Below are 14,158 nucleotides of genomic sequence, written 5' to 3'. Positions count from 1 at the left end.
AAACCCAGAAAACTTTGTTTACTGTCTAGCCTGGCTCTTTACTAATCATTCTATTCACTTCATGTGTTAAGGGTGCTAAGACATGGCTGTTGTCAGAAAAGGACAGAATACAAATAGGTAAATTCTGCATGCTGAAATCAACAGAATCATTCATTACATAGGATTTGCAAATGTACCCCAGAGTGATTGAGAGATACAGACATACATTCAAGTGACAGAAACTTCAAAAAACCCTAGCATATCAACAAAGCCAGGGCATCTTCATGTAGGCTTGCTCTTTTATTTCACCAAATAGAAGGAAATTCATCTTAGCCAGGCCTGAAAATAAGAGGGTCATGAAGCTTAGTAATTAGGCTGAGGAATAGATGAGAGCTACATCCATACTTTTAAAGATCTGATTATTATGTGACTGGTTTAATCATGAGTAACTGAACATATTCTGTCTGTAATATGCAGTTTCATATGTCACCTCATTTTGATCAGTAACAACGTGGTCCATTTTTTAACATGAAACAATTCATTTTTACAGAAGTAAACTTTTCTTTCAAATGTGTCACCAAAGGATGCTAGCAGTTGAGAAACCATCAATATTGAATCTATACCCAGCAGGTAAAGCTGCCTCCTATCATTGAACAGCATCCTCTGGTATCAACAATTTTGTTGTAGAGCTGCATTGGTTAATAGCTATTTTGTTGCAAATGACACATCTTGGGAATACAAAAGAAGCAATGTTTTGAAGAAAAAAAAAATCAATATATATATATATATATATATATATATATATATATATATATATATATATATATATACAAACGAAACTTCCTTTTAACTTCACCTTCCATCAGTCTCATATGGTACCCAGTTACTCATATGGTCATTTGAAACAAAATATTCAGCTAAAGATCAGTTGAAGTGAATAATAAAGTTTATTATTCAGGCTATGATTTGTTAGCTCATTAAGATCTAAATACTCCAACACACATTGTAAAGCCTGTTCTCTTCAGCAATGCAACATTTTGTTTCTTCTGTTTCTCAGTTCATTTCTGTGTACCTATATTCCCCACTACCTTTGAGATTATTTCTTCAAATCAAGTGGCAGCTGTAGGATGCAATTTATAAAGAGAACAAACTTGAAGATCCTGAAACACAACAAAAGGTTGAAGAAAATCCAAAATCAAAATTTCAAAGTAAAATCCAGAAAGCATAGAAAAAAGTCTATTTCTAGGCAAGACGTAGGATGCAAACAGAAAAAGTTTAAAAATAAAAAAAAAAGCAAAGAAAGTACAAGCAACTAGTCTCTTAGAAAATCAATTAAGAGTGAAAATATTAATGGCTTTCACAGATACAAGTGTGCATTTATTATCTCTGACAGCCTGCCTTTTATCATGCTTCTGGTATTAGTTTTCTCTCAGCTTTGCACACAGCATATATTCACTTTGAACAACCTTTCAGAAAATAGCTGGAGACAAATATTGTCAAAGAATTTGGAATAAACAGCAACCTTTTTTTTAAAAAAACCACATTTTTGTTCCTATCATAACAGGCATTTTCCACATAATTTTCTTAAAAGCCAAGGTTGGGGTCAAGATTCAGAAGGTAATAAAAAAAAAATACTTGTACAAGTGACATGACCTAGGATGAGCTACAAAGCATAAGCACACACTACTCACTGCAAAATCATTCAGAGAAGGCACTGGGCTAACACCCTGCAGAAAAAAAAAAAAACAAACCAAACAAACAAAAACAACAACAAAAAAAACACCAAAAACAACCAAACAAAAAAAATCCCAAAAATACAAAACAAAAACCCAACTCCAAAACAAACAAAAAAAAAATTACCAGCTTCGCAGTTAAAATATCATGTGAAAAAGACTGAAAAACACACAAACCTTTTCTTTATAACCAAAAGCTGAATTTCACAGGAAAAACAGAATCAGGTTCTTGCTCCTGTAAGTTGCCAAACACAAACACAAACTGCAAACCTAAATGAACAAAAAATGAAATTAAATCTGCAAAACTCAGCTGCAGAACACTAGATGCAGCTCAGCTGCACCTCCAATGGGCTACAGGTCTTTGCAGCAACAAGGAGGCTGAACTACCTGTGCCTCTGCATCTGACAGATGCTGCCTGTGCCAGCCCACATCCAGCAAAAGATATCCAGAGAGCTTCATTTATTCGACTTATGTGTCTTTAAAAACAAAAATAAACACACAGGGACATCCATAGCTGCTGCAACTTGCTTGCCTCCTTACATTTAAGAATGGTTTCAAGGCCAAATATCTGCCTCTGAAAAATCTCCTGTGTATAGCTCAGGAACTAGAAGAGGGCTACTCTAAATACAGTTTGCAAGTAGTATTTACAGAGTAAGAGACTTCAAATTTACAGATTGCACCAGCTAATTCCCAAAAATCTGGGTGAGAAATCACCTTTTCTGTTCTAGGAATACAGCTATTTTGCGGTCTTTCACTTAATACCAAATGTTCTTACTGTGCTTTCAGAGGCAGACAGAATCAGGTCTGGCTACCAATACTTCCTGAAAGGTAAAAATGGTTTTCATATTCCAAACAAGAATAGCAGTATTTTAAAATTTGAAATGTGTACACTGGACCGCATTATGAAGTTTTGTGAGATATGAAGTGGCAAAATAATATCGACAAAGAAAGAGGACAACACAAGCACGTTGTTTTACTAACAATAGTTTTATTTTATGCAGGATGTTTCAGAAAATTTTGTTAGGACCGTGTATACACTGGAATTGCTCAGACACAGATATCTACTTAAATGTAAGACCATACACATTAAATCCAAATTCATCCTACTTCATCTGAGGCCTGTCAGTGGGCATCTAAATTAAGGGTTTCACCAATCCTGGCTTTTGAGTATTTAAAAAGATAGCAGCAATGTCTGATTTACCTTTGAGGGCAACACTCATTTTCCATTGATTCTAGGGTGACAAGACTCCTTATTTAGATGTGAAAGTTAAATTACCTAATGTGACATAGATTAATTCAGGTCATGTTCTTAAAACTCCACCATACCTTTCTCAGTAAAGGCAGTAAACAAAGTGTTGAATTTATACCACCATAAATTAAGCTTTCAGAAATTATTCTGTGTGAATGAGATCAGACTGTCTTTGTTCTCCTCCATCACAAATAACTCTCAGCACATTGCCTGCTCAAAAGATGTATAGTTTAATTTGAAACAGCATCATTTCAGCCACATGAAACAGCACTTTCCCATTATTAAGTATTTTCAGAGACAGCATGAGATTATCTGTTCACATCCCTTACGAGAATAGTGTTGATCACACACCAGCAAATGTTTCCTCACTAAAGAAAATCAGAGTCCTGACATTTGAAAATTGTGCTTTGTAGATTACTTTGAATATATGTTTGTTTCTATACCTCCTTTTATGGGCTTATAAATTTATCAGGCAACCTACAGCCTTTGATTAGACTTACAGAGCAATTTATATTTTTTAAATTATTAGAATACCCTTCCTTTTGCCACCAAATATCAAGAAGAATCATCTTTGATGATCACTTACAGTTTTTATTTCCTGCCATTTCTTCTGTTCTGGAATATTCAGGGTAACTAGTTGATAATAATTTTATGACAGTAGATGACAGTATTTTGTTCCTGTTGAAAGCAAGGACACAACATTCACTGAGATCACCAAGGCATCATGCCACTTATGGTCCAATTCTGAACAGCTCACAATTTACAGATTTGATCCATAATTCATGGTCTGTATTCCACACTGAGATATGGTATTTGAGACAGTAAGTCTCCAGAAAGACTCTTCACTTGGAAAACAGCCCATTCCTCATGAGATTTAAGCAAATCAGGTTTTAGTCTGAACCAAATCTAATAATGGAGTACAGAAGAAATGAAAGCTTATGCCCTGACCATAGAACTGGAAGGATCCAGTACTTATCCTCTTGAAGAAAATTTATATGTAAATAAAAATAATTTTTATAAATTACTAAGTCACCTAAACAAGTATCACAGCTTCTAATTACAAAATATTCTAGCATATGGAACCCAACATATGGGCCACTTGCAAACGGGATCATTTTTGCAACTTACAGAAATATTGATAACATGTTTTCATCCTTTATCTTGAACTGTGCACTTCAAATGTTTTCAGGAAATGCAGCATTATGTTCCAGTTAATGTATGTTTACATTCACAAAATAAATAGTGTCTTTAATGCTAGTAATTGACTGTAGGATGGACAGGAGTTTGCTACTAATTATTCCATATTGTTTCAACGGCAAATGAAACCATTTTTACAGTTTCAAAAAAATTCTGATCCATAACTGAAGCTTTACAAATCAGTTAACAATAACTTTATAAAATCTGAAAAGCAATTTTTATTTGAATTACATTCTAGCACTAACAGAATAGTATTACACTTCAAATGAGTTGTGCCATGTATTTTACATAATTGAGGATCTTGTGCAGAAATTAAACTCTGGATCTGACAAGTTTTCAAGCATAAATCTGATGAGGCCTGAATGCCAGCTGCACACAAAAAGGGCGAAGGAACCAGCCTGACCACGATACTGACGATCAGCTCCACAGACACTGCTCTTGGAAAAAGCCTGCTGGGAGCACTAGAGGCATTTAGATGTGCTCAGAGACTACAGATTTATCCTGTTTGATAGAACTCTGAATGCCAAGACCTATGTGCATCTCCCCAAGGCCAATGTCACTTACTTACAAAGTAAATAACTGAAATGTTTTCCTTGGTATTTACTTTTCTTATGCTTCCAAATATGATTTAGAGGCAAGAATTTAAATAAAAACTGCCTTTTTAAAAATACATTAGAATCTTAGCTGTGTCATAACTGGACAATTCAAACTACAATACAGTATAAATAATTGTCAACATTTAATAGAGGGAGAGAAAGAAAGAAAAGAAGTACTGAGACTAAGTTTTCATTAGTGTATTTATGAAAGTGTAAATGAAAGTGTCAGAACACTTTTCAACACAATGCACCTAAACAGATATTCTTTTCAAAAAGTTCAAACAATTCTCAAAGTTTATTGACAGTTTTAAACATTACTATATGGAGCAAGGGGAGGTCAGTGTTTGTGTCTGTGGAGTGACCATTCTTCTTCTGAATACCAGTAACAGAAGAGAATTTTAGAGAACAACTCTGTATGACCACAAAATCTTACCTTCAGCTGCCCTAAAACTTCTGACAGAGAAAAGCCTTTTTATTTGTTCTGATTCTAGACTGTAAATCTTGGAAATAGAAAGTAAATGCTGAAATTTATTCTGTCAAGTACAAACTGTACAGACATCAATACTTTCTTTTAACATACAATCAAAAATGGCTGCAGAGAGAAGGCAATTTGAGAGGATGATAGTTGGAAACAAAAGTTTCACTAAAATGTCAATGTATATTAACTTGTTTAATATTTCTTTTAACATGGCACTCCACCAAGCCAAAGGTGAAACAGAGGCTTGAAGGGGAAAATACAGCTACTGCTAGTAAATGACAGGTAATTTACTGTGAGTAAGACCACAAATTATCAATAGCTTTATCACAGTAGAAGCCTGTTTTGCCATACTAATGACTGTCTGTGAAAGAGGTACTTTTATCTAGGTTGCAATGAGATATCTCAAGGACATGAAATGTACTTATGGGAGGGACAAAACAGCTGGGTAGGATAGGGACATAATGGTAAAACTGGAAGAAAAAGAAGAACTCCTTTATATTAAAATTCAGCAAGGGTATCTGTAATCCCTATGAAGAAACTCACTGCACTTTTGACATTGCCCAACTTACCACCCAAATAAATTACAATTACACACATATTTTAATATAATAAGCTCTGATTCCAGCTCCCACAAACCAATTGAAGCATATTTCAACACAATTCCACTTATAATAAAAAACAGATGGTCAAGGAAATAGGTCTCTTTGTGATCTGATATACACATCTGCAGACATTTACAATATGCATGCATTTCCAGAGAATGCTGAGCAAGTTAAATTGGGAAATGAGAATTTTTTTCTTAATGGGCATGTGCAGACAAAGAATGTGATTCAAGAAAAGAATAAGCTGTGACAAAGATGCAACTATCCTATCAGGCCTATCTGTTTTCAAACAAATATCATACACAGCATCATGTTAAAGAAACACTATCAGATAACTTTGGAAATAGTTTGCTGCAGGGAAACATCACTCAAATGTGAGGTGGCTGAGGGTCAGGTGATTTTCAGATCTCTCCCCTCTCTGATCGAAGACCTGAGGTTAGCAATGGCTGTCCTTCAGAAATTCATTATACAGACAAGCAAAACATCCCACGGCAACACAGGGCTAGAGATTTTTTTGAGGTCCTCTAAATCTCAGATTTCATTTTATGCAGACATCAACAATAGGCCATTGCCAATGGCATCACATAGCTGCACTGGTCCCAGGGTAATTATGCACAGAATTGAGCAAAGAAATGTGTTACAACAAAGGATGGAAGAGTCTCACTCAAAAAGAGAATATCCTTGCAGAACCTCTAAGACAAGAGGTATAGAATAAAAGTGTTCAAGAAGTCAATATGTTAACAACATTCAAAATTAGGTTGAGGCAGGTTAAAACTACACAAATTTAACCGCACATTTAAGGGATCTTGCTGGTTTCTTGGATTTCATCCCAATTTTTTTTTCCTCCATATAATTCACTTCAGGCTCACAAAGGGTACCACATTGTCAGGAACGGAAAAATTAATATTTCTCTTTTGTGAAACATCAACCCCAAATTTAAGTACCACATTTCTGACATGCAGGAATCATATCCTAGAATGAGCTTTAATATCTGAGTCCATTCCAGTCCTGGACCTGTCTGCTCAAATTGTAAATAAGAAACTAGATTTACTTAATGTTATGTTTCCTCCCACTAAGGGGATGCTGAACAGCCCTAAATCTCAGCTTATGTTTATTTTGTACCACCATAGTGACCAGTGAGACATCGACAGAATGCATCAGTAAACTCGTCCAAGGGGGCCAATAATGACCATTGGGAACAGGACCAGTTTGACAAGTATAATTTCACATAAGCCATCATATACAATCATCAGATGGTAAATACTTTCTGGAATTAACCATTTGGGCTGGTATCAAACTGGTGAGCTGGAGGTGAAAAGCTCTCTGTTCTATTACTAATCCCCTGAGCTATAGAGGCCCCACCTGGTGCTTCTGCAAAGGTTCACACAGCTTTTTTCAAAAGGCCACAAAAATAGTTACAATATCTTCTTAAAGTAAACAAAATCAAAACAAAAAAAAACCCTTCCACAGTTTCAAGAACAGTTACATTTTTCTTAAAATAATCTCTCTGAAAGTAGCAGACTGTACACATTTTACAAGAATAAACAAACTTATCTAATATTTATCCACAAATTGGGACTCAGAGATCATTAGTGCAAATTTCTGCTGACCAGCAGCATTTATTCTATAAACTTTGGGTATCCTAAGTGGTCCATCAGTGAACAACAGATATCTTCAATCTGTCTAATCTCTTCATGGGGCATGTTTTGTTTCCAGGCATGAATGCTACTCGGTGAAATCTCCCCTTCATAGGGAATATAGAAAAGACTGGTGGAGGTGGCAAATAATATTTGGTTTAAGCTAGCAGGAGGAAGAGGAATACCAAGAAAGGCAAAAATCTTTTCAGCAGTCTTCTGAGGAAAGCTCACAATATCTTCAAACTTGACCAGCTGATAATTTGTTGGCAGCAAGTCCCTGTTTATCCTCATCGCTGCTGCTGTGTTTGCTAGCCATAAATAGGACAACACAGAAATAGCATTTGAATTAGAATTTGAAATTTCTTTTCTCAGTGATTCAAACTCAGAGGCATAGCCTTCATTTAAACTACATTTTCCTTTACCATTCTCCCCTTTAAACATCGCAGCCAAGCGTTGTGGAATATTTTTCAAGGAGTAAAGGCTCGGCTTATTTTTGTACAGCATTGAATAGACCCATGCCCGTGGGTCCCTCACTACATATAAAGCTCTCATTGATGGCCCTAAGATTTCCTGAAAGAAGGGAAGCTTTAATGTCCAGCTCCCACTGATTAAACTAAGCACAGGTCGTGCATTAGGATAGTAGACAAGGTGTCTTCTCAGTTCCCTAATATATTCAGCATCTTTTTCTTGACTTCCTCTTGCCCTGCTTCTTTGCTCTAATAGGGATTCTCTCTTTTTGGACCTTTTCTTTTTGTCTTTGCTTAATGCAGAATGCTGAGCAATTTTACTTCTGCTAGCTTCATATAAATGAATGTTTTGTAAATGCAACTTCGTGTCTTGAACTAGAGACTGGAGCCACCCTTGGATAAGACGAAAATTACCATTCTGGACATCAGAAACCTTCCATTCACATGGATCTACAAAGGAATCAATTTCAAATTCAGTCTCAGGAATTTCAAGATAGGGTGTAGGTATCCTGATGTATAAAAAGTCACTGGTGTTGAAAAACAGCTGTTTTAAAATTTCTGCACCAGAAGTGGGAAGTGAAGTAATGATAACATCTGGCAAAACGACAGGGTTTCCTTCTAATTGTTTGGCTTTATTGCCTTTATCACGTTCTAGCCTTGTCATGTCAGTGCTCCACTTTGCACAGATGGGCTGAGTACACATGCTCCACACATCCACCAATTCAATAAGCCACAGTGTAACAACCAGGATCAGGATCCAACGCAACATTTTGCCAAAGGATATGTAAAACCGCCACTGAAAAGCCAGTATGACCAAACTGACGCCCAAAATTAACCCTGCAATTATGTTCACTTTGAATCCAAATGGGAAAACTACCCTATTATTTTTTATATCTTTTTTCACAGATTCAGTACCAAGACCAAACTTGGTCACTTTATTCCCATGAACTACTTTAGCAAAACCACCAAATCCCAAGTAATCAAACCTTGCCTTTAAATTCTGATACTCAGTCACAACAGAGATGGTATTTTCAGTGTTGTTGACACTGAGCGAAATCTGAAATCCAGATTTTGCATTATCCATGAGTCTACAGTTAGAAACATTGACATATGGGCCATAGAAAAGGTAAACAATCCTTGTAAGCGTGTTTTTCATTGGAAAGGTAACATTTACAAACTGAGTCCATCGCTTTTTGAATTCAGCAGCTTGTTCAGCCTCCTGTATCCTAGCAACAGGACTACTCCCACGATGATCAAACCAAAACATCTTGTAGTGGGCATCCCACACATCCATCATAGCTCCATTGTACTTGTTCTTAAACTTATAGGGTATGTATTTGAAATCAATGTCAAGATTATGAAAAAAGGCACTGACTGAATTAACAGGAGAGTCTTCCTCCTTCTCAATATGGTCAACCACTAACAATGTCTGAGAGTTTAAGAGCAGCAAAACGCGATACACACTTTTCAATTTCATTGCTGATGTGTAAGCAGATACTGCCTCACCACTCACAAACATCATGTCACCAGCCTGCGAGGCTGTGATAATTTCTCCAGTTGAGTCTCCAACCTCGTCACCAATCCACTTCAGCCACTGGGCACACTCACCAAGCTGTCCTTCCCAAGGCTGGTTGCACTGGCTTGTAGGAGATGGAGCAAACACCAAGACATTGTTCAGGTGGCTGAGTTTAGGTCCATAAAGAGCCTCAGATACAAACACCTGTCCATTGGGAGCAAAAGTGAAGGAGTTCTGATCGGGATGTTCATGTCCCGGATTGAAACTTCTCCACCCATCAATCCATCTGTAGGGTTGAAAGTGAACAATATCATAGACAGCACGCCCACCGAGTTTCCCAGACTTGAAGGATACAAAAGTGTTTGTCTGACTGTTTGGCAATCCAGCCCCGTAAGTAACAACTCCCCAGTTGGGAAACACATGCATTTTAGCAGTACCATAGTCAGGAGGTGGCTGAGGAGTGATTTCAGCAGCATACCATATAAATTCTGTATGTAATGTACTCCACCTCTGTGCAGTGGATGGCACCATTGGCCCATCCTTGGGTCTGTGTTTTCTAATTTGCTGTGCCAGCCAGTTACCAGCTCCATTCTTCATGATGAACTTATCCAAGAAAACCAGTTGGCTCTCAGGACCATAAAACCAGTTGTAATTAGAATCTGCAACACCCACAGTCCTCTGGAAACCTGGCAGTAGGGTGGCATAGTAAAACCAAAAGTGCATTTTTAGCCAGTTATTCTCCAAGTTGTTAATGCCGAAGTGGCGCTGGGCCAGGAAAACATACTGTGTTACTGACTTGGCTGTGTAACTCCCATAAGCTACTCCCTCATCCAGAGACCCATCCACAATATGATTGAGGAGAAACATCGTTTTCTCCATCACATCAACCACAGTGTGTTTCCAAATATTCGCCTGAGATCCTTTGTCCACTCCGGCAACTAAAGCCCCAATAAGCAGAGCCAGCATATTGGTTGCTTGGTGATTATGGAGAAGCTGCTTTCCCCAGGAACGAACCTTGGAGTACTCATACATCTCCTCGCTTACGGACCATATCTTCTCCAGGTATTTTTGCCTTCTCTCATTTTCCAGTGAATTATACAAGAAGTCAAAAGCAGTGGCAAATCCTGTCAGGGAGTGTCCGAGTGGCACTTCATCTCCAGGAGCATTCTCAACCAACCAGTTTTTGTAGCCAGCCATTCTATCCATATACTCTAGGGCAAAATCAAACGCAGCTTTATCTTCGGGGCACAGCAAACAGTAGAATGCCAGAGGGGGCAGGTTGTTACCATAAATCTCATTCCACTTGGCCGCAAAATCAATGTGCTTGGGTGGAGGTAGGTAGTACAAAGGGTTGGACAGCATAACCATCACTGCACTTCTGATGGCTCTGAAGAGATGCAAATGGCTTGTACGAGCCTTTTGCCTCAGTGCCTGAACATCCTGAGGGTCGAAATACAAGCTTGGATGAAGAACTGTACTTTTCAGCTTCTGCTCAGCACTAAGACCTTCAAGTTGCTGTTTTTCATATTGATCTACATTTTCTATGAAAGTCACCCAATCAGAGTAATTGCTTACAGATTCTTCAAAAGTGAAGACATCAAACACCATTAATGCTAGAAATAGAGTATGCCCCGTGAACATCAGAGCCATGATCCATTAGGCAGCTCCTCTTCCCCAGACATACATTTCTTCACTAAACAGTGTTCAGATATCAAACTTTCATCCAGTTTGTTAAAAAAATAGTGTCTTAAGGCATATTTTTATGAGAAAAGACCTATTGTATACTGTGCATTACAACAAAGGCTCAGACTACTTGTAATCTGAGATACAACATTGAAATGACAAGGCTCTTGAAAAATTAAATCTCAGGTGCCTTGTCTGTTCACACTTTTCTCAAATACAACACTACAAGCATAAGCACTAAAATCAGGGAAAAAGTAAAATCTCTACGATATGCATATAAAGCACAGATTGACTGCCCAGTAACAGACTGAAACACTATCTCTTGGTAACTTGAAAAGCATGATCTAAAAAGGGAACTGGAGTAATATGTTTGCTTTTTTAAAAAGCTTTCAATTGGACCAAATTCCACTTTTAGAGCAGACGAAAACTCCACTGATCACAGAATGATACAATTTATTCCAGCCGATGTGTTATATTTGATAAAATAGGGAATATAGAACACTTGGAAAATAGACTCCAAAATTGAAGTTACTGTCTTCAGTCGTTGCCTTTTTACAATTTCCTTACACACTCTTTCCATCTTTCTCTTTTGGGATTCATGGAGGGACAGGAAGGAAAGAAAAAAATAATAAAAAAAAATCAACATAGATCCTCCGTTAGATCCTTTCGATGAAACTGCAGTGATTTTAACCACTATTCCTCTCTGTTTGTGAAAGATGCACCTGAATTAAGAGTCATATTGACATATCTTCAAGTATTTTTTAATCTTCTCTTCAGCTAGTGATGCCCAAATTTGGCCTCGATGATTCAAAAAATCCTGCTCCTTCCATTATGATGCAAAAGGAAAACATGTGAAAGAGGCAGAAAGCCAATACTTTCTTGTAAGAAGAGCAGTTTCAGGTTTCCTTTCACTTCACATGTAGGTTCTTTCTGTGGAAACAGAAACAAAAGTTCTCTGAAGCTGTGCAGATGTCAGAACATATTTAAAGTACTTTACTTGCAAACTGCTGCTAAGTTTAGAGGAAACATGAAGGAAATAAAGGAATTTTAAGGAAATCAAGAAATAAAAGAAGGAGCATTTCAAAGTTCCACAAAATTTACCCTCGATAAAAGAGCAATTCAGATTGGCTACTCAAGCTCACTTTATTTCACCATTTCCAGCGCGAACATGAGGTCTCATGGAATAAATTCCAGGTACGCTAGCAGGAGCTACTCATAGAAATAAATCTGACGCACGCCACGGAAATTCAATTCATCACGAATTAAAACAAGAGCACACGCGTGTTTTTTTACCGCGCGAGCGGCTCGGCGTGCGGAAGGGCGGCGGGAAGCAGGAAACGCGGCAGCCGGGATCGCCGAGCGGGAGCCGCGCCGCCCGCACCGCGCCCGCCAGAGGGCGCCCGCCGCCGCCGCGCCCCTGCCCGCACAACTTGCACAAGTTTCGGCGCGGAGCGCGGCGCCGCCGCCCCCGAGCCCAGCCCCTCTTACCGCGCCGCTCCCGCGGGGCTGCGAAGCTCTGTCCCGGCCGGCGCGGCCCGGGGCGCGGGGCCGGCCCCGGCCGGGGGCTGCGGGTGGCGGCCGCCGTGCCGGCCCCGCTCGCCTGGGCCGGGCTGCGCTCGGTTCCGGCCTCTTCCGCTCTTGCCGCTACTTTTCCACCCGGGCTGGCCGCAACTTGTGGTCCCTGCCCTCCGCCGGCGGCTCCCAGGAGTTGATGGAGAGGGAGATGCGGCGGCGAGCGCCCGGCGACGGGCGCGGGCAGCCAGGCAAACTCGCAGGGATGTCGCTCCGGAGGGGCGGGGAGGGAAGGAAGGAGGCAGGCAAGGAGGGTGGGAGAGAGGCGGAGAAGCGGCGGGGGGGTTGGCAGAGCCGCCCCCGTCGGAGCGGGGATGTGCCGATCCTCCGCGCCGAGCTCGGCGGCGGGCGGGCTGCCGGTCCCGCCGTGGCTCCCCGCGGCTCTTCCCTGCGGCTGCGTGCGCTGCCCCGCTGCTCCCGGCGGCCAGCCCCGCTCCCGGCCGAGGATGGCACCGCGCCTGGGCTGCCGGCGGAGCGGAGCCGGGCTCGGCGGGAGCGCCCGGGGGCAGGGCCGGGGCCGGAGCGGGGGGACCGCCGCCGGCAGCGGCGCAGGGCTGGGGTGAGGCGAGAGACCGCAGGGACCCGGTGCAGCGGGTCCCGGTGCGGGGAGCGGGGAGCTGAGGAGGTGCGAGGGCGTTCGTGAAGAAAAGAAAAGCTGCCGCGGTGGGTCCCCCCCGTGGCCCAACAGCCGCCGCCCCGCCGCGGGCCGGCCCCCGCAGCTCCCGGCCAGAGCAGGGCCAGGGACGCTGCAGCGGCGGCGGCCCGGACACCGGCGAGCTCGGCAGGGCTGGGCTGGGCAGGGCAGGGCGTGAGGAGCCGCCGCTGCTGTGGGTGACAACTTTGTGGGAGCGGAATAACTCCCCAGCAGTGCCCGTGTCTCAGGGACCGCGGGGATGCGCACCTTCAGCTTCTGTTTGTGCCCGTCACACTTCTTCATTAACAGCGCTCCTGCGCTGGCTCTTCGTTTTATGCGATGTATTAAAATGGTTCTCATTCAGTTTCAGCTGAAGGCTTCTGAAGTAAAATAGAAAGGCGTCATGAGGAGTGAAATCCTCTGCTGCTTGATGGTCACGGTCAGTGGTGCACTCAAGGGCCAGCAAAAAATATTGGCCTGCCCCCCTGGTGCTGTGGTCTGCCCGAAAAATCCAAGATGTGTAGCACCGTTGCTGGGTTGGAATCACTTCTGGTTGATGGTGATGACTTTCAGAGCCTGATTTCGTGACCTGGTGTCTGTGACCAAGCTGTTCTTCGGTAGTCGAGTGCAGGAAACAAAAGGCTGTGAGATTTTGGGTGTGTTACCACTTACTGTGTTTATAATCTGTACTTCAAAGGATGTAGATTTTAATCAATAAGGATGTAGATTTTAATCAATAAGCATAACTTTTTCCAAGGCCTGTATTCTTCTTTTTTTTTTTATTTGCCCCCATGCCTAGAAATGCTGTTGCATAT

General features: G+C 40.9%; 1 protein-coding gene across 1 annotated transcript; it reads right to left on the bottom strand.

Annotated features, from left to right (window-relative positions):
- Window positions 1-2,680: 2,680 nt before the first annotated feature.
- Window positions 2,681-12,695, bottom strand: DSEL (dermatan sulfate epimerase like). The gene is made up of 2 exons (XM_063165514.1): window positions 12,626-12,695; window positions 2,681-12,067 (listed from the first exon to the last, which is right to left on the bottom strand). Exon 2 carries the CDS (start codon window positions 11,102-11,104, stop codon window positions 7,454-7,456), a length of 3,651 nt encoding a protein of 1,216 aa, XP_063021584.1. The 5' UTR covers window positions 11,105-12,067; window positions 12,626-12,695; the 3' UTR covers window positions 2,681-7,453.
- Between the last annotated feature and the right edge of the window lie 1,463 nt (window positions 12,696-14,158).

Source organism: Melospiza melodia, chromosome 1 (genome assembly GCF_035770615.1).
Source record: "Melospiza melodia melodia isolate bMelMel2 chromosome 1, bMelMel2.pri, whole genome shotgun sequence".
In the NCBI taxonomy this organism is placed as follows: domain Eukaryota; kingdom Metazoa; phylum Chordata; class Aves; order Passeriformes; family Passerellidae; genus Melospiza; species Melospiza melodia.
Note: the sequence above shows the minus strand (reverse complement) of the source record. Positions and strands in the feature narration are given on the sequence as shown.

What these genes read in the sequence shown, in the direction of transcription:
- DSEL (XM_063165514.1), bottom strand. Translation starts at nt 11,104, where the DNA reads ATGGCTCTGATGTTCACGGGGCATACTCTATTTCTAGCATTAATGGTG.